Below are 25,382 nucleotides of genomic sequence, written 5' to 3' on the forward strand. Positions count from 1 at the left end.
ATATTTCTCATGAAATTGCAGACAAATATGATAACGGAAACTTCGTGACAAAATCAAAACATGAAAGTCACTTTGAAACTCAAATCTATTGCCATAAGCAACTACACATATTTTTGTTCGTATAGTTAGTAAAATGGTTACAGGAAAGCATTCGCCGTAGAATAAATAAATATTCCTTTCAACCTTTAGTGAAACCTAATATGTTTCACATTTTGGTTCAACACACACCTATTTTTATACGAATAATGCCACGCGGTATTTTTCATGTGGGTCATTATGTCTATGTATTAATTTTTTTTCAAAACGTATTAAAACTCACCATACGGTGACCGTATTTATTCACCTTTTGCTATTTCGTGACGTTTTAACAATGGGTAAAAATGGTCATCCTGGTGCAGGGGCGAAACTACTTTTTCCGCAAAATTTGTCGTTAATTCACATTCATATATATTGTTATATATTAACAGCATCCAAGCTAGCCATTTCATTTTCTTGATATGCAGTTTGCCCCGAATGGACCTATGGATCATTGTGCAAACAAAAATGTAACTGCATTCGTGAAAACGCCGTCTTCTGTGATCATGTGACTGGGTATTGTCGATGCAAATCACGCTGGAGAGGAAATACCTGTTCTGACAGACGTAAAACACGTGTTGGAAAACGTAAATTTACATATTATATTTGTAATCTAAGTAAATAGTTTTTAATCGGATATAACGAACCATTATGAATGTTTTTACAATTTAGCTGCTAGAATTTATCTCAACAAAACAAGCTATGTTACTGACAATGTTTTATGCAACAATCACACGAAACAATGTGTTGATATCATTTATGTATATTACAAACAGTCAATGATGAACTTAAGCTTTTTCAAATACCAACAGTTCTCTTTAAAGGAAACTGTTTGTTTTAATCTATTTATGAATAACTCACCTGTTTATGATTATTTTAGGAGCTGTCCCTGATAGTGACCTCGCTGGAATAGGTAACATTTTAAGATGTCAAAATTGACATATATTTCGCCGGCTAATAGTTTTATGATCGAGAGAAACATAATCAATTAATTTACCTATTGTTTACTTGTTATATCACACTTAACTAATTACATACTTTGAACATCATTATAAAAGCCATTATTTATTGCTTACGGATTGTCAAACAAATGTCTGTGTGTCTTACACATAAGGTGTTATTAAGTTCGTTTTTCTGCATTGTTTTTATTTTGTTTCACTGTGATGTTTGTTTCATCTTTAGTAATTCAGTTATGTAATGGGATATTGCTAATTTACAGCTCCAGCGCCAATACTTGGAGGTATTGATCCTGGTGGTATAGGTATGTATGGTGTCTGGTTTGTGAGATGGAACAAACTAATTTTCATATACATTTTATCTACATATGTATTCATTCATTCTATTATGTTCCTCTAAATACTCATATAACATCACCGGAAACTCATGAAAGAATATTCGTAGATATTGAATGCATAAAGGACAATAATTCTCATCAGCTTTTTAGAGAAATTGCATATATTTGATACAGTATGCATTTTTGTTTAATAAAGTTTGTATTTTTAAACAATCGTCATTTTATGCACCTTAAGATTGTAAACATATATATGAAATTAAAACTACTTTTTTTCATAGTGATTTGTACATATTAAGAAATATATACTTTGCTTACATGTTTTATTGGCAAAATCGAATCGAATGAAAGACATTTTAAGAGTGAAGAGATTTTGGTTTAACAATCAAACGGATTTTTCTAAGTTATTTGTTCTTGTTTTTTTATCGCAGTGTGCATAGTTAATTGTGATATCGCTACGGTTGGCCCAGACCTCTGCAGCTTTTGTACCTCGCAAAACACCGCATCGTGCAACAGAAACTCCTTCCCCCCTTGTGCCTGCAACGACGGTTTCACTGGTGACTTTTGTGAAAACAGTAAGTTTATTTCAATTTTTCTGTCTTGATATTTCGTGATAATTTAAAGTTATTTTTCACGATGTTTTTTCTCGATGACCCCCGTGTTTGTCGCTTTAAACACAAAAATAATTACGTTACATTTTCTCTCTTCCATTCATTTGATGTGAAATCTATCTTATTTTATCACAATTATCGCCTTCATTCAGAGAATAATCCCATGCATTTTTCTTGTTTTGAACATGTGCAATATAAGTTATGATACGTCAGAATTTTACGATGAGACGACGTCACACACTCACAGGCTGTAGTGTAAGGTAGCAGTGGGAACCATAAATACAATATCGTCAGAATTTAAATGGAAAGGTCAGTTCTCTGAATATTTCTTAGATGGAGATGATTCCTGAGAGATATTCTATATTTGATTTTAAAATATCGTGTGAGTATATAACAACATATTTCATTGGTTGGATATTTGAAGTACGGATAACACGAGTCGTTTCATTTCGCTTGCTCTTTTGTTTCAGCTTGCGGTTCCTGGAAATACGGATCAGGATGTGGAAGTGATTGCACATGCGTACAAGCCAATACTGCATCATGTGACAATATAAACGGAGCCTGTACCTGTAATTCAGGTTTTGAAGGATCTAATTGTGAAATTTGTAAGTATTATAACATAACTTGAAATATCAACAGTAGATGCAAATGTGGTCCTTGATACTATAGTGACAAATATGTCATTGATACATTAAACATTCTGGAACAAAAAGCAGTTGAACAGCATATAATATATCATGGTTGTACATGTACATGCTTAAGGAAAAACATTGACAGGTTAATAGGTCTGTGACTTTTGACAGCATAAAGACAGAAATATCCTCGTTTTATGAAAGTGAAAAATCAACGCATGGAAAACCGATGCAAAATAAACAAATTTTGACAGAATTTGGTAGATATGAATAGCTTAAGTTAATCAGTTGAATGAAGCATTAAAAGTAGACCATATTGCATCATTGCATCAATACTGATTTAGGGCTAGCATTTATAACATGCATAGCTCTGAGTAAACTTTTTAACATCTGATGTTAACCTAGTACATTGATGTTGCGAACACTTGTAACTTGCAAATTACCATCATTTTGAGACTGGGTGTGACACAGGTAGGTTATCCTATAATATACGGTAGCATATTTCTGACTCTGAAGATGCTGTGGGCGTGACACTTCATTGTTGAAAGTTTACAGGAAAGCTACGAACACATGGATAGATAAGGTTCATAATAGTTCATCTGAAATTGTTATTTGCGTAACACTTTAAAATCTTATCACTTTAGCCTAGTGTAAAGATGGTACAATTCAATAATAAAACGTCATCAAACTTGAACCCTCCTTTTATGTTCCCTCTCTTCGTATCAGGACAAACTAAAATGGCAGATGAGAACTCTGGTAAAAATGTCTCCACATGCTTACTATGTACTTTTCGTTTTATAAAGAGGTTATATATAATGAATAAAGCTATTTTACATCAAATGCTCCATTTATTTGTATTTGAAAAAAATAGGCAGTGTTTTAAAATGCTATAATTAGAAAAAAGACAAAAAAGCCAAAAATCCTCCTTATTTTTTCCCAATAAGAAAATCGATGAGCTGTTTTATCAGGCAGTGCAAACCTTAATTTATCAAATAACTAGTATCTAGAATACATATAAACACTACTTTACCATTTATATCAGCATGCCCTGCCTGGAGATATGGATCTGGTTGCAACAATGATTGCACATGTAACCAGGCCTCCACGGCGTCTTGTAGTGTCGTGGATGGTACATGTACATGTTTCGCTGGTTACTCAGGGACAAACTGTGAATCTGGTAGGTTAAGAAACCATATAAAATGATACAGATGTTATTCAGCCAAGGTAATCTTCCAACCTACTTGTCTGTATATAGTACATACATATCTATATAGATATCAGGATAATAAAACTACCATGATAGTGCGTACCTATGGTTCAAAAGAAGAAGATTTAATACAATAATAATGCTAATGAATCTTATGCCCAATATCTTAGTGTTCGTTATACATATGTAGTTCCGTTTAAGTTCAAGTAATTTATATTATCTTATTCACTTGATATGCAGCATGTAGTGCTTGGAAATACGGATCTGGTTGCGGAAATGATTGTACATGTAACCAGGCCAACACAGTGTCCTGTAGCAGCGTTAACGGAGAATGCACGTGCAGCCCAGGGTTTATCGATAATAACTGTAATTCCGGTAAGAATACACATATCTTTCAGATTATACACACACTTACAAAAACGATATAGATTATTGTTCGGGAGCAAGCTAGACAAATATAATATACAAAATAAATCTTATAATTGATCTACTTTCAATACGTGATTTTGGTAACTCATTTCTATGAATTAAAGAATTCAAGTATTCACATGCTTGTAATTAACATACTGTAACTTATGGTTATGATTTCCATTATTAAAGTTTGTAGCTCTTGGAAATTTGGAGATGGTTGTTTAAGCGACTGTACATGTATACAGGCCAACACAGCGTCCTGTAACAACGTTAATGGTGCCTGCACCTGTAGTCCTGGGTTTACTGGAACTAACTGTGAGAATGGTCTGTATATACACAACCTGTGTTGATAAACAATAGTTTTATATTAATCATTGTTACAAAATTAAAGATAGCGATATTAAGTACAATAATCGTAATAATACATTTTCCGCTTCCTGAGAGCAACAAACACGCATCCCAAAATTTTGCTATTTACATGTCACAGTTGGTCTGTTGGTCATGGGCTTGTACTCAATATCAATATGAAAGATGTTGGCAACTTACAAACTCACTATAAAGGGCTTCAAGAGATGGAGGTCGTTGTTATTTTTTCAAAACACTGCAAAGCGCGAAAAACAACCTGGATCCAAGATGTTAACTCACTAAAAAAAAACTCGTAACACGGAGTGATCTTCTTGAGAAATATTCTATTTGTTTGTGGGATAGGACGCTGGACGTGTTTGATGCTCGTTACTTTGACTGTTGGTTCAATTTTTACTTTCCTTGTTTTCATTTGAGAAAGCGACATTACTGACAAGACGCATACTCTTCTGGAACACTTGTTCTTATTTTCCTGTATTTTTTAAATGTATCTCCGTGTAAATCTTTCGTTTGTTCATAGTTTACCCAGTTTTAATTAATTTGAGTTGACATTTTGGTATTCATTCTAGGAATATTGATGCGGTGAAATATTTTCAATTACCAAACTTATTCTGTATATTTCCTCTTAACGTTTTTTGCTCCACAGACAATTTCCTATTCATTTCCCAGATATCAAATATATTACGAGATAAACTTATGATCATGTTCAAATTATAACGTATTTGCGTTGCAGCATGCACTTCCTGGAAATATGGGGACGGTTGCGGAAATGACTGTACATGTGTACAGGCCAATACGGCAACCTGTAATAATGTAAATGGAGTGTGTACCTGTAATCCGGGATATTCTGGGGCAAACTGTGAAACTGGTAAGATTACAAACATTATGTACATACGTATTATATACGAAAGAGTAACACATCTTCCTTCTGTTCATGCTTTGCCCTAGTTTTATTTCATTTCAGTTTGGATTATTGTTATGTTGTTATAATGAAATTGTAAGTTTTTTCATCTGCTGTACAGTAGCTTACATAATTTCGCTCTTTAATTGTTGAACATACTGAATTTACTCTTATTAAGTTTTATTCAGATAAATACGCAGTAAGATAAAAATAAATTGAGTGCTTATCAAGCAAAGACGTCAAATCATTGGTTTGTATTGTATTGCCTTTTGTCATTTCTTTCAAATACAGCGTGCAGCGCCTGGAAGTACGGATCTGGTTGCGGAAGTGATTGCACTTGTCAGCAGGCCAATACGGCGTCCTGTAGTAGCGTCGATGGTGCCTGTACATGTAATCCGGGTTACTCTGGTACAAACTGTGAGTCTGGTAAGGAACATCAATACACTGTATAGTGATATAAACAGCTATTGGAGACAAACTTTTCAAGACATAAACCAAAGGTGCAATTTAATGAAATAATGTTGTCGTGGTAGGATTTTTTGTAAATTTATGTAGATCTTAATCGGACCTTGCTCTAACAATAGGACCACTGCACCTGTACTAACTGTCATGATTTTCGCATCAAACGACATTCACGGGGGTCATTATTCGTGAAACTGATTTTGATATTGAATGTTTCAATCGTTTTTTCGCGGTGAAATATATCTTTAGTGTACTGATAAGTAAAAAACATATTTTGGATTTTGCGTTCTTTTCTCCATATGGTTTGTGTTCATCATTGCATTAATTTTGATAAAACTGTTTCCAATTAATTCAGTATGTAGTGCATGGAAATACGGTGCAGGTTGCGGAAGTGATTGTGCATGTGTGCAAGCGAATTCAGCTTCCTGTGACAACGTAAACGGATCATGTGCCTGTAAGCCTGGGTACCTTGGTACTAACTGTGATACTGGTAAGTGTGTTTATCTACACCATATCTGTAAATGATAAATCTCCGTTTGGACACAATCGATATGTTAATGTTACCTTATTATCTAACCTTTAGCGTAAATACATCATAAACAAATACATGTATCTATGTAATCTCACTCTGAATTCTGTAGCTCTGTAACCATAGAACAGATACATGTATATCTCGGATTACTTCAGTAAAATTAAGAAAAGTGACAACATCGTTATCCAAACATGGATACTCAAAGTACGAATAGGTTCGGGATTTAAAGCTTCCAGAATCATCCTTATATTTAGTTAGATACGCAGTAGATGGCGCCATTGAGGGAGTATCTGTGACCATTCCAATGAAAGCAATATTACTTTTCATTCTACGAAATCTTGCTAATTAACAATTGCATACGGATGCATAACCGCGGTAATTTAGTAGGTATACCATCGGAACAAGTCATGACGCGTGATTTCTTCCTGTTAGTGAAGTATTAATAAACAGAATGTTCCAGCATGATCAAATTCATTAATGATTTCATTTTTGCAGCATGTTCTAATTATACCTATGGCACGGGTTGCAACGAGAGCTGTTTATGTGTTCCAAACAACACTCTCACGTGCAGTAACGTGGACGGAAGTTGCATATGTGCTGCAGACTACACAGGGACGACCTGCAACGAATGTAAGACACAATGACCATCTATATCAAAAGGAAAAAGAAACGCAACTTCAACTTCACGGTTTAATGAATTTATATTTATGAGCAATAATGCAATAACGCCTGATGAACCGATCTTGACGTCGTGACGTTACACGTGGATGTCCGAATCATGACATCATGACGTTACACGTGGATGTCCGAATCTTGACGTCGTGACGTTACACATGGACGTCCGGATCATGACGTCGTGACGTTACACGGGGATGTCCGAATCTTGACGTCGTGATGTTACACGTGGACGTCCGAATCTTGACGTCGTGATGTTACACGTGGATGTCCGAATCTTGACGTAGTGTCATTATACGTGGATGTTCGGATCTTGATGTCGTGATATTTTACGTGGATGTCCGAATCTTGACGTCGTAATATTACACGTGGATGTCCGGATATTGACGTCGTGACGTTACACGAGTATGTCCGGATATTGACATCGTGACGTTACACGTGGATGTTCGGATCTTGACATTGTGACATTACACGTGGATGTCCGGTTATTGACGTCGTGACGTTACACGTGGATGTCCGGATCTCGACGTCGTGACATTATACGTGGATGTCCGAATCTCGCCGTCGAGACGTTACACATGGATGTCCGAATATTGACGTCTTGATGTTACACGTGGGTGTCCGAATATTGACGTCATGACGTTACACGTGAATGTCTGGGATAGCCTTGGCATGTTTATAAAACAATTATTGATTGCAGATGTAATGGCGATCCCGCGTCTTGGTGATAGTCAGAAATCGACACTAGATCGAAAGGAAACATAACGCATGCATTTACACTGTCATAGTGTAAGTAATTTGTCATGGATGACGGGGTTTTAACATTCATTTTTGGATCAGGTAAGGTGCCCTAATATTCCTCTTACTTTTTATAAGGCTATGTACAATCAATACAATTCAAGAAGTTGCGTTTCTTTAACCTTTCAGTATCGTTTCCTAGTACTACCTAAACGGGATTTCAATAATAATCCGTCAGGAGTTTAATCGAGGAAACGGGTAATCTTTTGATCATGATTATTTTTGGACATATATTGTTTATTTATCGTGCATTCTACCAACATGTAATTAATTGTGTCTATTGCTATAATGATATTTCTTAAAACATGGGGCCGTAGTCAATTTCATTAGGATTTACTTAACTTTTCTTAAATTGTGATTGATATATATTACACGTGTTACATTTCTATGTAGCGTGTCCGCTATGGACGTATGGTAACGGATGTGCCTCAACATGCACATGCGACAGGAATTACACGGACACATGTAACTTCAACGGCACATGCATTTGTAAACCAGGATACTCCGGAGCAAACTGTTCTGAAGGTATGATATCAACGGTTGATGTTGCATATATCTACTGATACAGCATAACACTAAACTAGAACCCTTAACATTCATGTCATATGATCCTGACGAAATGTGAAGTTGGTGCAATTTTAGAATGTTTTGTCTTGATATTAGATTACAATATAACAATCAGGATGTAAATTTTCTTTGTTCTGTTATCTATCTCGGTCTTAATTTAATTAATTAATTTAATAGTTAATAAGACAATCGTGAGGAATAATTCCCCATTCTCCATTAATGGGATGTTCTTTATCAATTGTCATTGATAAAATACATACAATAGGAAACAATACACTGTCACATCTTTGATTAAACCAGAGTGACCGACACAATAAAGTGTTTTATTTATTTATTTTTTAAACAAAACTTATTTCCCAGTAAAAAAAAGGCATATAACTTATGCGTTATGAAAATGGACTTTAAACTAACGAAAGCAAACATTTTTTTCAAATTCATTTTTTTTTAACTTGTAACTTTTTCCAGACATCGACATAATGACTTTGTTTCCTTGATCTCAATGCAAATAAATTTTACACTAGACTCAACATTTAATGAATTTTGTTTTGTTCCAGTGTGCCCTACCGGATATTATGGAACTGGATGTGCATCTCAATGTCCTTGCCATTTAAATAATTCTATTTCCTGTCACCACGTGACCGGATACTGTCAATGTAATGTCGGTTACAGACAACCAGACTGTTCAAATGGTGAGCTGTTACGTCTTCACTATTCAATCGTTTCTGTGAAATAAAGTTTATGATATCAATAATTTCAAACTTGTTGAATTATTGTCGGTTTTGTCGCATGAAATAACTTTCGTTAAAATAATATTATGTAAGAAAAACATTACCAAAGGACAACATAGTTTATCATTGGACATCTCAATTTAAAAAGGTGTATCACTTTCTGTCTTTCAAGAAAACGAGAAAACTTTTTGTGTGGAAAATATTGAAGATAAATAAACACATATCTTTAGTGTGTTTAAGAATAATGTTGTATTTACAGCATGCAATCCTCTCACGTACGGTGATCAGTGTTCACAATCGTGTTCCTGTCCAGCAAACGCTTACCCAGTATGTAATCACGTGACGGGTGCGTGCATCTGCAGGCCAGGGTATATTGGCGACACGTGCAACACGAGTAAGTAATGTATAACCTATTATAAGTAGGAAATAACAAGAAAATGTCATGAAATATACCTTTAACTTAAAAATCTAAAATTTAGAACAGAGAAAAAATCATCTTAACACATGTGCCGAACGGATGAAGCTTCTACTGTTTTTCCAATGCAGTCTGTCTTACTCTTGCTTTGAATATGTAATTTACCCACACTGCCATATGTGTGATCGATAACATGTGATGTTCTCGTGGATGCTTGATATCTAAATTTCATTCTCGAAAATAAGATATCTTCCGATAACAAGTAGTTACTTTCAATATATGTCCTCGGGAAATTTTTATATATCCGAAGATATTCGGGTGCATTTACACCACAATATGAACTGGACGCTTTGAATCAAATTGGTTTGTTTCTTTTCAATATATTGGTAAAAAGCCCAGTTGGATTATTTGTACAGGTTTCTTTGTGATAAGCAAGCTTGCTTGATACCTGCTTTTCAAAAGTAAATGAATAAAAAAATCTGAAATCAAGATGCTTTGTGCCACAGTTTGCGGGGGAAATACTTTCGGAATAGATTGCATAGGCGTTTGCGACTGTGTGTCCGACCAAACATCCCTCTGTGACTTAGAGACAGGTGTATGTGTCTGCAACAGTGGCTGGGAGGGCTCCCGCTGTGATACAGGTAGGTGACACAACTATTCATGCTACGATCTCTCATGATACGTTATAGAAAAAAACGTACATCGAATGACTGGTATAAAATATCGTTATAGGTCCCTAATCCTCCATGCTAATTCTCAAATCCAAATGTTAATACTGACAGTTAACGCATACCCTGTAAATGACGCATACATTTTTCACTGGACTTGAAAATCTACATATCGATTTTGAAATTTTATTTTAAAATGTTTTAATACAGACCAGTAGGTTTCAACAACCATAAGATTTTTAATGATACGTTTTATATGTATATCTTTAAAAACCTAGCTAGTGCATTTGCCCTGGTTGACCGTCCGGTTCTGCTTGGTGGACTAGGGTTTTTGGGGGCTCTGGTTTTGGTGGTGATCATCGCACTTATCCTTTGGTGTGCTTGCAGGTAAACACATGCTTTTCATGTTTATATAAACATTAGATAGAGTACATGAAGTAAAGTCTACTTTATCAATATTGTGTACTTCACATAATATCTTATAAATTCTACTCGAATAGAAAAATCAACATTCAAATTCACTACAGCTTGAGGTTCGTGAAATTAATGATAAATTTTATAAAATATATCAAACGGTGACAAATTTGTCTTTGTAAGTTAACACAATTCTTGAATTTTAATTAAGATGTTCCTGTCACGAGTTGAAAAGTCGGTCCCGTAGAAAGAAGGATCTCATTGAACTGAAAGAAATGCCTGCAGGTCCTGTAGCACCTGTTTTCACAGAAGGTATAACAAACCACCACCAAACATATTTAATATTTCTAGTGTGAAGTCTATTAAACGGATATAACGTAAATCGTTGTTTATATGTATCTCATTAAAGCATTATTAGCATAGGAACCAGCAGCGCCTCTCTGTTGGCTGACTTGTTTTTGTTTTCATACCAGACTGAATATATTAAAGAGCTTATTAAAACATGTCACAAAGACCTTACAAAGTCGTTTAGTTTCCCCTTCAGATATATTGATGACGTCTTGTCTATAAATAACAAGAAATCTATTGACTACGTCCATCGTTTATATCCTCAAGAACTGGAAATCAAAGATACGACAAACTCTTCTAAATCAGCTGCTTATCTCGATATTTTCCTATAACGAAACCAACATGGACAGCTTTTCATCAGTTTTTGTGATAAACGTGATGATTTCAATTTCCCTGTTGTGAATTTTCCATTTTTGGATAGCAATATCTTGTATTTGCATGTCACAGTTGATTCGATATTCAAGGGCCTGTTCCAAAATCGTCGACTGACAAACTCGTAAAACAATGTTTCAAACGATGAAAGTTGATGAAAATTATGTGAAAGTTGTATGGTCGCCATAATGATCCCATTGAAAAATTTTCTATTTGTTTGTGCGACATGAAGCTGGACGTATTCGATGCATGTTAGTGTTCCTTGTTGGTTCCATTGTATACATTGTTCTCATTTGAGAACCTGACATTTCTTATTTGGATTGACCAAGGTTAACATGGCAGGTGTCGTTGATAAAGCAGAAGACGCTTACTCTTCCGAAACAACTTCACGTATTCTCCTTGTCATTTTTCAGGAGTCCTCATGTAAACCTTTCTCCTGATCATTTTTGCCCTAATTTAATAGAAATTGAGTTTAAATAATGATTGTGTTGCCATGTTGGCATATTCTTGATGGTTTTTTGTATACATATCTCTTATTTACATACTTAACCTGATAGTCATTAAAACGCGTTATTTTATTTCAGTTTAACGGGATTGTTATTTTGTTAAAAAGTGTTAATCTTTTTGTTTAAGAAAAGAATGAGTTACCTTGTTTAAACTTGAATATTTTGTTTCTGATCTGTCATTCTGGAAGAAATAAAATAAAAGTGTTTTTCCAAGTAATAATGAATTCTTGCACTTGGTCTACTCCTAACGTGGAATTATGTATTTCGAAACAATAAATGTAGACACCTGTTATTAGGCCTAGCCCCTCTACCCTCAGAGATTATAAATATACTTTAAGACCTGAAGAGTTACACTTCTGTCAACGGTTCATCTAGCTCATTACAGAGTATTATTTGATATTACTGATATTATTATTATTGATAACCTTAACGTTCATGTTGTTAAATTTCCAATCTGCTACAATTTTTCTTTAGTTTATCTTTGTACAAGTCAATACTTTAAACCACATCGTTATTGTTATTCGAAGATATTACTTAACGAAATAGCTAAAAATTAAATTTGTACAAGAATTAATATCATTCATGTTAATGGGCCTGCAATGGGTAAGAATTAAGTACGATGAAAATGCTAAAGTGACTAATGCATTAAAACGCGATAACTACAAATGTGACAAGTTAAAACGCGATAACTACAAATGTGACAAGTTAAAACGAGATAACTACAAATGTGACGAGTTAAAACGAGATAACTACAAATGTGACAAGTTAAAACGAGATAACTACAAATGTGACAAGTTAAAACGAGATAACTACAAATGTGACAAGTTAAAATGAGATAACTACAAATGTGACAAGTTAAAACGAGATAACTACAAATGTGACAAGTTAAAACGAGATAACTACACATGTGACAAGTTAAAATGAGATGCAAGACTAATAACTCGCCTTTGAAAAGATAACTTACACGTTTTAACAAGATAGTAGTAGCGTTAATACTAGAATTTTTTAACGAGCTTATTACGTACGAACGCTAATGCTATGTAGAAAAAAACACGTATCCAATATGCTTACAAAACGATAGGAAATGACAAATTAAACCAACGAATAATTTATAAACAGATAATTAAAAAGTACGAAAGTATGGAGGTGGGGATTGGGTATGAGACAAAGCATTTAGATGCTCAATCCATGTAAATGTTGTAAATTTAAATCAAATATTTTCCTTAAGACATAATATTTCCTGTCATTTTAAGGTGCAGTGTCATCATCTACAGCTGCTACACAAAGCAAGGCCAACGCAGTTCAAGGTTTTCAGAATGATAATGATGGAGTGTATTATGGCCGAGATGTTCTTGATAAATCGTCAACAATACAAGGTCCACCTGTGGCACCTCAAGTTCCTACTGGTGGTGACGAGTACTATTACACTGATGGCATTGCTACTGCTGCTGCGGCTGCGAAAGGCGGACAAGATTTCAATCCAAAAAAAGCTGGTCCAGTGACACCTGGTACCGCTTATCAAAACTTCGACTCAAAGTCCGCAACATCAAGCCCACGAATGAATCAGCGAGCTTTAAAAACGCCCCTTCCTCCTCCCCCACCACCAGCAGTCAAGGCCACAACACAGCCAGTATACGGTAATACTGATGTGGGAACGATGGATGCATATGAAAGTTTAGGAGGACGAGCCGTCTCGGAAACATATGCTGATTTGGAATAACACACTGACATGCAATCTTAAAGAGAAGCATTCATGAAAAAGACCATGCTTGTAAAGTAAGGTCTTCTTTAGGTCTAACGCAGTACATTTGACAAACCACGTCAAAACAAATACTGCAAATATCTGAAAGCACTTGAAATGTTTTCAGTGCACTTTTATTTGGTATGTTATTATAACCCTTGGTTATCGGAGTGAAGAACATGATAGCAAAAACCCAAATACTTTGTATGTGACTGCAGTATACTATGAAACACTGTCACATCAAGAAATTATAATGAATTGACAATTTAAGTTATGGCTTGGCAACGAGGACAAAATAAATCAAACCAGTATGAATTTTAAAATGAAATGAAAGTGTTTTTCTCAGTATTTGAAAACAATATCTTTCATTAAAACAGGATGAGAGGTACGAGCCATATCTGTTGGTCCACTTATAAATATCATCTACATATATAACACTTTCTTCCTCCATTGCGTAATTTTACGTACATCTATTTATTCATCCACTTTATCGTATAATATAACATTTGCATCAAAATAGCTGAGCACAATTTCTTGGTGTCCCGTCATGGAATTATGGTGATTCCGTCTTATTTTCTTTCTTCTTTTTAAAATGACCATGTATTGATGCAAAGGCGATATTAAAAGCGTTTTAAACTAATATAACTTGTATTATTTTAACTTGGTGTTATCACTACGCTTCCTTCTACCCTTATGAATGTCTAGTAAAATGATTTCCCCTTATTTTTCATTTTAAAAACAATTGTTTTAAAAGTTACTGTTTTAGATTAAACAAGTGTTACTGAAATTTATAGGTAAGTTTAGTTGTAAGATTTTTTTGTAGTTTTCTTGGACAAAAAACAAGTACTTTCAAAACAATTGTTGTGGAAATTTAAATTAAATGTGCATCAACATAGTGAAATTTAATTCAGTTCGACTATAGATATATAATGGCATTGACTTGTATTGTTTCTAGTCTATTCTCAACGTAAGCGGCAACCCATTCGTATAAATGTTTGGGATTCGTTTTTGCAACCGGACGTGGAATGGTATGGGGTCACCTGTGTACCTGTGTACCTGTGTACCAGTGTACTCCGGTACTTCACGCGCACATCCATCCTTACCAGCAAGAAATATTTATACAAGTCACTTGCAAAATAGTCACAATCTAGCAATAAAACCATCAGTGATAACAATATGTAAGTGAAGAGATAAAGTCATAAATTATAACAACCTATTGATACATTAGAGTATAGCCCGAGTACGTGTAATCGAATTGGATATCATTCATTAGCAGTGATGTGTCAGTGCTCTGATCGGAAACCAGGCTTATTATCATGGGAATATTAACTTCTTCACGTGGTATTACAACAGCACCTACATGTTGTTTCGAATTCTTTTAATCATTTACAAAAGCAAATAAGAAAATGAAATATCTCAAAGGCATAAGTGTTGCCCCATTTTGAAGTCACCTGACCCATCGGATGGAACGTTCACCACATTATACAGCGTCAGCAGATCTATAACAACTACTTTTCATGGTAAAGATATGTAAATTATGTAGCAAATCATTACAATATCATTAGGACAATTTCAGTTTTCGTAGCGACGATTTGTTTTTTAATTGTTACATTAAAACAAATGTGTATGATTTGCAAAGAATTGCAAATATTGACTGCATTTAGTTTTCCCCATGCATTATCACCAACTACATTTTGCTACAACATATACATGTAGATTTGCACGACAAAAAAAGGGAGCTAACTCTGAAGTTACTGTGTTATAAGGGATAATTAATTACAAGGTGTATAAATTCAAATTAAGTTGTACTGTGATTACTCTTTCGATTTGTTTTTTTTAATTGCGGCTGTAACAATACAATTATTGTATTGTTCTGTCATATATATTTTCCTATCACATTAGATACTCAAATGCGTTAATAACCCTGCCATATTTTTATATGATAGTTAAATGATTTTTTCCATTTGATTTTGTACCAAATTTGTTTCGACAATTATTCGAGAGGCAGTTAAGAATAATGACAACTACATACAAATGACGCATAAAAAGGATACATGTTAAAATGCTTTGTTATATGATGTCAATCTTCTAATAATTCATACTTTTGTATTTCAGGTAAGTATATTGATACATTTTCTTCCGTGCAAAAAATATGCCTTTTCAACTTACTCGAAATTGATTGTTTAGTTTCGCAATCAGCGACAACATCTTCTTTGTTGGTACCCCATCATCATTAGTTGCTTCATGCTTTACTATTAGATTTGCTGCAATCTCCTCAAAAGGTAAACAGAAAACAAAACAAAAATACATAAACTACAGGTTAGTTTTTTCCTGATATATATTATTGATATATATGAAGAAGTACCTGACGAGACATTCTTAAATTGTACATGCTTCGTAATTGACCAAATTTTGAGACTTCCTTACATAAGATCTTGTGAAGGTTACCACCAATATCCTGGGTTATTATTCCATTGGTTTACTGAGAAAAAATATAACTATAACTTATTTAATTTTAGTAGTTTGATATTGACAGTAAGAAACAGGCAGCAGTCTCTCCGGCTATAACACACAATGATGGTATTCAACGTGCTCTTTGTCGCTTCCTCTAACTGCTGAAACTGTATACAAGAACGGTTTGATGACGGTATTGACTGGCAACACAAATACCATAACACAGTCACACACGTCATTCGGAATTTTGTAATCAGCTTTTGACTTTACACCTGACAAAATTGAAAACAAAACTGATCAATTGACACTTTTTTCTAAACGTAGAAGGTAAAACCTTCTTCACCAGCAATGAAACATGATTAGGATGAGACATCTGATAGCATGTATCAAAAATGTATATGATATTAATGCTAGTAGTCATATGAAGAGACTTTGAAGTTATATATTTCAGCATAAACCCTTTTGTTACTATTCATGTTCATTTCTTATGTCTATTGTTATTTGGTTTAAATGCAAGATACTTTTTCATCGTTGATCACGAGATTCGTCAAGCGGAACACTCCTATATCATGAAATCTGACGTCATACCATTCACACTCTGAATGTTATTCATGTTTTTAATGCAGTTACCCTAGTTCCATTTTACAGAGACATCGTTGTGATCCTAGAGCCGCAGTTAAACCCAGGGAAATGACCAGCCTACATGAACCACAACTCAGACAACTTCAGTACCACAATGTATCAAGTAATACTAGGACATCGATATCTGAATTACAATTGATCGATATTAAAAATATTTAAAATATTTTCAAGAAAGATGAGTTTTTTTTATTATATATTGGTAAATAATGAAATATATATACTTAAGTCCTCTCGTGAAAGCAATCTATCAAGAATATTTTGTCAATGATCGTGACTAGATCGTGGCTATTTGTGAAGTTCTCCTTCCCGTGTCAGAGTCTTCTCTGGAAACTGATTCCCTTTGAAAAAACCCATGTGCTTATATCAGATAACAGGGAGGAGAATCAGAGACATCTTTAACAGAACAAACATGGTAATGTATCTAGAAACCAGGATATAGATAGTAGGCGTTCTCACAATGTGAAAGGAAATAGCCGACACAGACTTCAACATGTGCAAAACATATATACATTAATGTTTTATATCGTTTTGTTAGAGACAAAAATGTCAAAAGGAACCACTATCATTGTTTTACGTGATGTTTGGATACTATTATTGTTGCTAACGGGATTTCAGTGTCACGAGATACAGACACAGGAAGAAAGGTATTGTAAACTGATTGAAGATTGAAGCAGTTATTGGTATGAATCGGTGGTTTTTGTGCTTTAGTTTAACAATAGAGACATATAATTAGATATTTCTATATAAGTTGATTATATAATTGTTTATCACATTTCTAGATGTTTAGAGACACAAATCTTGTCTGAACAAACATACATGCGTGTACTATTAGAGATTATGTTTTGTCTGCAGTGTATTTAAGTCACAGAGGTATACTGGAAGAAAATGTGCGTTTATCAGTGTAATATAAAATTGGCTAGAACAGCCGCAAGGAAATGTATGATCAAACATCTATATGTAAACTTCAGTACATGATAGTTAAAAAACATGTTTGTGTAAATAGAACACCCGTTCGCACTGAGGTGTATTCATTTTCATTAGTCAGCCAACTTTCATTCTGTTCTGTTCAATAATTCGATCATAAGCCAGCTAAGATTGTTGATCTTGTGTTCACTTAAGTCCTGGCATCAATTATTCTGTTGCGGAAGAATACAAATGTACGTCCGGATATCGATGGCTAGCAGAGGAAAGGAAATGTGAAGGTAAATATGTGTTATCCGATATATGTGCAAATATGTTACAAATGTACAATACCATAGAAGTTCGTGTTACTAAATAATGAAATTGAATTTATACTTCTTTACACTTTTCCAAACATTTTACTCTCAGTACTCAGCAATGACTCGATACAGTAAGTGGATTTCTTTGTATATGTTATTATTATAATAATTGTGAATCCGACTTGCCTTTAGTTTTTAGGATCAGTATCAGTTATGACGTCAACAGATAAATGGCGTCACATTAAAGCAGAAATGACAACCTTTTAATATGACCTAGAGAAAATAGTATTTAGAAGAGCGATGAAAATAATGTGGAAATCCCTCCACAGAAGCCTGAATCATAAGTAGTATTGGTTTTATTAGATACAACAGCCAAGTAATTTGATCTCCTCACTACTTCACACTACAAATTGTTTCAATAAATGATTGAAGGCGATACACTCTTCAATACAACAACTCAGACATATGTTAATTAATGTTCTGCAACCCCTCAATGTGTTGTCGCTTTTTGAAAGTATATAACAATGCATTGATTAACCATTCAGAAGGTTGTTATATATCGATTTGCAATACACCGTATACATTACAATGTTGCTTATATCTTTTGTAGCATGTTCTTACTGGACTTACGGTGATTCGTGTAAACAACAATGTAACTGTATCCCGGAAAATTCGCTGTTTTGTGATCACGTGACAGGAACTTGCCGATGTAAGTCTAGATGGAGAGGGAGAACATGTTCAAAACGACGAATAACACATCTAGGAAAACGTACGTTATTTAGTTTGCTTTGTCCAATTATGAAAATTATAATTATATAGCATATACTTATCTATTGTGATCAAAGGTTCATAAAACACAGTTTGTTCATATTTGCTAGAATGATAATGTCTTTACATCGAAATCTTTATCTACTTTCATTTATTTTCAGGAGAAGTTACCCAGACAAACTTAACTGGAATTGGTAATGTATCTCTATTTGGAACATTCAGTTGAGTGGGCAAATGCATGTTTATTTATGCAAGAAAGAACATTCTTAATTCCAGGAAATAAATGTTTTTGAGGTTGGCTTGTTATGAGTCTTTAGTGTATAGTACTTTAATAACAATAATAATATGCATTGTCTTTTAATATGATATTTCTATAATTACAAGAAACAAAAATATGAGTTGACAATAGAATAGTTTTCTTCCATTGTCCCTTCATTAAAATGAAGTATCACGAAACAAAATCAATTCTAAAATTCTCAGACTTTCAGCACTTTATTTTCTGTTTGAAATAAGAGAAAAAACACTTCTTAGCAAAATATCAACTGATTTAAATATTATCTGAACTAGCAGTTATTCGGATAATATATCCTGTAGTAGTACTAAGTGATATTGATTCTAAAGTTAACAAATTATTGTTTCAGCTCCCGCACAAATAATAGATGGTGGAATAGGTATGTATAATTAGATGTATTTAGAATAGTTATCTGTGATTTAAAATTTATACACTGTGTCGTTGCATTGTTACTTATTACTGAAGCTTTGTATATAGAGGATGTTTAATAGTTTCCAGTCTATTATCATATGTATTTCACGGGTATGATACAATAATTCACAAAATATTCTGTTATAAGAGTGAAATGCATATCTCTTCAGTGATGATATAAGATTTTATCAATTTGAACAATTGCAATGCTAGTTAATCAAAAATATTAGAATTAGTGCGTCGAAAGCAAATTGTAAATCCTTTTGTGAAAATACTTGATTGATTGATTGATTTAAAATTTGAAGATCTTACGTTTTGAAGATATCCACTCCTTAAGAGTTGAATGAGTAGCCAATTGGTTAAATACATCTAAATAACCTATTGATCCTCACGTGATTTTCTTGCGTTTTATAGTTTGCATAGTAAATTGTGATCCGACGATACCTCCAAATACCATATGTAATCTATGTGATTCTACCCACACGGAATCTTGCGGCCAATCTACTGGGTATACTTGTCAGTGTAATATCGGGTTTAGTGGCGTTACTTGTGCAAGTTGTAAGTAACATTCTTCTTTACATTGATAATATAAGGTATTTTTATGCGTCGAATTATTGCTGCCTTACTGAAGACATTTAGTTTCAACATACGTGTACTTGTTATCAACAAAGACCGGCAATTTCGATATACATTCAAAATATACTCGGCGTTAATGAAAACGCAACACCTTTAAATTACTGTCAAAATTGACCAGTTATAGTTTTGAATACAATATTTAATAATATACCTAAAAGTTGATTATGTCATTAACAAAATTCACTCAATGCAATCAGCACTACATCAATTTCCGGTGACTAATGGCCAAAATCAAAATTACCACGTTCAATATCTGGCCACCTTCTATATTGAATTTTTATTTTGTTCTTCCTGAAGAGCGATTTCAAATGGGGTGAGCCCTTTTCATTTATCAGGCCCGGAAGGGTTTGTTCTGATGTTGAAGGTAGTCTGTAGTGATACGAGCGGTATGTGGTCGTGCATTGTCCTATTGTAATAACGCTACGTTTGGGTGTCCAGCAAAGAATGGAACAACAGCAGGAAATAAGACCTCGTTGATGTAGCGCTGTGCTGTTAGATTGCTGTCAATAATTACTAGAGGGGTACGGTATGCAAAGAGATACTATTGCTATCCGTTTCCGTTACACAGCAGTGTGTCGCCACACTAATTATGTTTTTGTGAAAAGGACGCCAGCCCAAGGTACACAATTTAGACGATTTTGACGGCGAAATTCAATTGTATAAACAATGTGATGCACTTCCAAGGATATGTAAGACGTGATGCTTTTACAACAATGCCCCGACAAGGAGTTATATTACGACCATTATTTCGTTAGTTTCGTAGTGCATTGTGTTGTGGCTAAATACAGCAGAATAAGAATCTAATCCTTGTTGTGAAGAATATAATGACAACATTAACTATTTCCTAATTCAATCCTGGGCCTAATTGTATCTCACCTTCTATATTGTGTTATTTGTTCCCTGCCAAATGTGATTTTCATTTATCACCATTGTCTTAGACGAACGGATTGGCTCTATGAATATGATGCAATTCAGTTCATACTATTGCTAAGCTGTGTTTAATTATGTTTTTGAAAGGTACACTTGGGGAAATTTTGTATAAACAATTGATCTTCCGATGTAAGGATTCCACATAAACGTAGGCGCGATAGGTTGTTTCTGACAGTTATGTCCTACTAAATGAATATGGTATACATTAATTCTGTATCTAATATATCAATTGCTTTATATTATGCAAAAAGCAAATAAAGAAAATAACAATATGACCACGGAAACTCAAAATTATCAAAACTATGGTAAATATGATAGAAATTTGGATTAACATGGACACTCATGAATGTTCCAGAAGAGTAAGCGTTTTCCAGTGAGATCATTACGACCACTGTAAAAATATATCGTCAATTGTATCACTGTGGTACCATCATGTTTTAGTTAAGTTTTTGATATGTTTCGTTTTCAGCATGTAGCGCCTGGAAATACGGGGCTGGTTGTGGAAGTGATTGTACATGTGTACAGGCTAATGCTGTGTCCTGTAACAACATTAATGGTACCTGTACCTGTAAGCCTGGTTATATTGGGCTTAACTGTGAAACTGGTACGTATGCTTGGTGACTTTTCTTCTGTACAATCCTTGGAGCTTACATGTTGTAATCACTGAATGCCAAGTTTAAAATCATTTTGATAATAGCATAATTTAGTCAAATCTGACATCCATTTTTGAAAAGATTCATTATGGAAATTTAGGTTTCAGTTCACCTTCACATCCGATTTCATTACACATTTATTTCAACCAATTCTGATTTCCCTCAGCCGCCTCTTACGCTTTCACAGTTAAGGCTACTGACATGTCTGCCAAGTCCTAAAAGGACGAAACAGGTGTAATTGTGCATTTTGAAAAAAAAAACAACCCATTTCTCTCTCTGCTGTTTTTTGCGGATCAATGTCCTGGATGGAAGAAAAAAGCTACATGATGCAGTTATATTTTTACGTTTTGTCTTCTGTTTCTATTTCATAATTGATATTGAAAGGTGGTGTTCACTTGTGTGTGTTTTATGAAGTTGTTAAATATATATTGAATGGTTTGCAGCTTGTTCTAATAACACCTTTGGCGCGAGCTGTGGACAAACTTGTCTGTGTGATCCTAATAACACTCTCACGTGTAACAATGTGGATGGGACATGCACATGTGCAACAAATTATACAGGAGCGACTTGCAATGAGAGTAAGTACATTTATAGTAAATTCATTTGTTTAAATTCAGATTCGTTACCCTTACCACAAAATCGTAAGGATACTATAGTCAGTTACTCCAGCTGTCTTTCTCTATCTTGTTTAAATATAACAGACTAAAACCAAACAGACATTGTCATTACATTTGATGGAACCGTCATTAGCATCTTTATCAAAATATGAAGGTACGGTATCTCAATCTTGTGAAGATATTAACATCGTTTTTCTTTTTTAGATGTTTTAGTTATTCATTGCTTTTTAATGCACTTACTGAAAATAAAATTTTCGTGGGTCTAAAATTTAGCGGTTTTCCAAAAATATACAAAAATCCACTAGCACTATGATTCATTGAAGTATAGGACCCGATAACATAATGAAATAAATTTTCCACGAAAATTATTGATTTTACTGTAATGTTATTTGACATTTCTAAGATGAACTTATTACGTCATCCAGTTCACCGAAACAGATGCTGAAAGTTTCAATTTTTATAGACTGGAATGTAACATCTCATACTCAGCATTTTGTATGAATTTACGTCCGAAACTTAATTCTCTCATCTCCAATTAATATTTGAAATTATGTGGAATAATTTTCTTTATTCTAACATCACAAAAACACACTATGTAGTGACTAAAAAGGGGTGCATTACGGAGCATATATTGGTAACATTTATAATATCGCATCAAGGATCACTTTAACCAATCACAAGCTATCGGACTAACATAAAAATGCATAACAAATGTTTTACTTCTCTACGCAGCTTGCCCACTTTGGACTTACGGGCAAGAATGTACAAATTGCTCGTGCGACAGAAATAACACCGACACGTGTCACTACAATGGGACGTGTTCATGTAAACCTGGATATAATGGAACAAACTGCTCTCAGGGTAAATATCTTTACACAATTTATAATGTACATATTGATGTGTTGACTCAGTATTACAGTAATGAACACAGTATTTACATGCTTAGCATTCGAGATATCGGTAGTCTTACGTCTGGTCATTTTGACGTTCTAGAAATATATCCTTCCTCCTTGTAAACAATCAAGTTAATCTCATCATTGTGTCTCTGAGAAGTAGCGTTGTGATATTGCTTCAATGTATCTATGTCTTTCTTTTATAGCGTGTAATACTGGTTTTTACGGACCCGGATGTGCATCTAAATGCGCCTGTCATGCTAACAATTCTATTTCCTGTGATCACGTGACTGGATATTGTACATGTTCTGCGGGATACAGTCAGCCTCTTTGTACAACAGGTAAGATTTTTCATTTTCATTCCCTTTTGCATGTAATAAAGTCTCCAGTCATTTTTGGAATCAATTATTCGACTTTTTAAAAATATAAATGTACTTCTGTTGATTTAGCGAGCGCGGAATAAAATATTTCAAATGTGATTACCATACCTAACACAAAGAAGATATAATATTTCATAGAGAAAAATCAATGATAGAATTTTCGTCCTTTATTTCCAGTGTGTGAGTCTTTGAAATACGGTTATCAGTGTTCACAATCGTGTTCCTGTCCGTCAAACGCTTACCAAGCGTGCAATCACGTGACGGGTGTATGTACGTGTAAACCAGGCTATGTTGGTGACACGTGTAATACTGGTGAGACAATTATAAATAATACAAAACAAGCATGCACACTTCCCTGTCTTTAGAAAGAGAGCATTTTTAGCATTAAGCAAAATATAAGTAAGATGATGTTAGTATTTCAATTTTTCCTTCTATTTTTTACTATAATTGGTATCATATATACCTCTACATTCCTCATTACAATAGAAGGATGTGCTACCGAAACCTCTTTGACAATTTTTGAATTTTTTCGGTTGACTCCTTGTACTTAAGGCCTCTAGCTTCAATGACAAATTCTGAAAAGATGAAACAGCTGAATGATTCTTCATTGTTTGGCTCTACTGAATCTAATTCTAAACCTGAAACGAGTCTATTAGATAGAATTCTCTCAGTACTCTACCCAATACAAATACCATTAAATGGAACACAAAAAGATATGTTTTTTTTTCAAGTTTGATGTCAATAGTTACTTGAGATTTGAAGCATTTGCTGGATAAATAACAATCTTGATATGTAAAATATTGATCTTTTATCATTTTACAGAATGTTCAGGCAACACCTTTGGGACAAACTGTGTAGGGATTTGTGATTGTGCAGCTGGTCAGACATCTCTTTGTGACAAAACGACAGGTGTATGTGTGTGTAACAGTGGCTGGGAAGGCACTAGGTGTGACGCAGGTAAGAGGTATACAAAGTGACAGGTGTATGTGTGTAACAGTGGCTGGGAGGGCACAAGATGTGACACAGGTAAGTGATATACAAAGTCGCTGGAAGGGCACCAGGTGTGATATAGGTGAATGTTATACAAAGTGACAGATTCTGTGTGTATGAGGGTGTGTGTGTGGGGGGGGGCAACAATTGCTAGGAGGGCACCAGGTGTGACACAGGTGATTGTTCTACATAGGGTAAAGACAAAATATTTATCGCATGACTCGATTGAAACTTTGAAGAGCTTTGGACAACCATTCAATGCCAAGTGATCACAATTTATTACCTGAGAACACCAGATCAGTTGTCTGCAATTCTTTTAACATCTTTTGTTGTTTAGGAATATTTTCATCGGGTTGGAAATGTCAATTCAGTAGAAGTTCAACAAAACCAGTAGATTTGAGTGCAGTTTCAATAACTACACGGTCACCTTCATCAGACAAAAAAATTGATGCTGTTTTCATTACAGTATATTTCCATGGAAAACCAATTGTAATGACTTATTGTGAGCTTTCCCCACTCAGAGTCGACTTTGTCACCAAATTCTATAAAGGCATGTTATATTTCTTACGTAAACGAACACCGAGGTATTGCCAACGATAATATTAACATATAAACATCTCTTTCCTAGTGAGTGCCTTTTCCCTGCTTGACTATCCAGCCCTGGTTGCTGGCCTTGGGTTCCTGGCCGCGGTGGTCCTCGTGGCAATTATCGTATTAATTCTGTGGTGCGCTTGCAGGTAAATTTCTCCGCATTTTCATGTCTGTATTTGCTGTTTAGG

At 34.4% G+C, this 25,382-nt stretch overlaps 2 protein-coding genes and 1 pseudogene across 2 annotated transcripts; all 3 read left to right on the forward strand.

The window, feature by feature from the left end:
- Positions 1-370: 370 nt before the first annotated feature.
- LOC132557886 (multiple epidermal growth factor-like domains protein 11) lies at positions 371-7,925 on the forward strand. The gene is made up of 12 exons (XM_060222411.1): positions 371-374; positions 956-988; positions 1,295-1,336; positions 1,798-1,941; positions 2,448-2,582; positions 3,652-3,786; positions 4,057-4,191; positions 5,324-5,458; positions 5,783-5,917; positions 6,309-6,443; positions 6,981-7,115; positions 7,861-7,925. The coding sequence occupies exons 1-12, from the start codon at positions 371-373 to the stop codon at positions 7,923-7,925; spliced, it is 1,233 nt and encodes a 410-aa protein (XP_060078394.1).
- Positions 7,926-7,963: 38 nt separating this feature from the next.
- LOC132557887 (uncharacterized) lies at positions 7,964-13,696 on the forward strand (annotated as a pseudogene).
- A 6,972-nt stretch (positions 13,697-20,668) lies between these two features.
- LOC132557888 (multiple epidermal growth factor-like domains protein 10) lies at positions 20,669-25,340 on the forward strand (the record flags this gene model as incomplete). The annotated part of the gene is made up of 7 exons (XM_060222413.1): positions 20,669-20,759; positions 21,540-21,674; positions 22,167-22,301; positions 23,073-23,201; positions 23,440-23,574; positions 24,436-24,570; positions 25,232-25,340. Coding segments are annotated over exons 1-7 (869 nt in total), but the record flags the coding sequence as incomplete, so codon positions are not given.
- Between the last annotated feature and the right edge of the window lie 42 nt (positions 25,341-25,382).

Source organism: Ylistrum balloti, unplaced genomic scaffold (genome assembly GCF_031769215.1).
Source record: "Ylistrum balloti isolate Yb309-2 unplaced genomic scaffold, AGI_CSIRO_Ybal_v1 Utg370736, whole genome shotgun sequence".
In the NCBI taxonomy this organism is placed as follows: Eukaryota; Metazoa; Mollusca; class Bivalvia; order Pectinida; family Pectinidae; genus Ylistrum; species Ylistrum balloti.

What these genes read in the sequence shown, in the direction of transcription:
- LOC132557886 (XM_060222411.1), top strand. An exon ending in TGGTGACTTTTGTGAAAACA is followed by an intron (nt 1,942 to 2,447) that starts GTAAGTTTATTT and finishes CTTTTGTTTCAG; the next exon opens with CTTGCGGTTCCTGGAAATAC. An exon ending in AGGGACAAACTGTGAATCTG is followed by an intron (nt 3,787 to 4,056) that starts GTAGGTTAAGAA and finishes CTTGATATGCAG; the next exon opens with CATGTAGTGCTTGGAAATAC.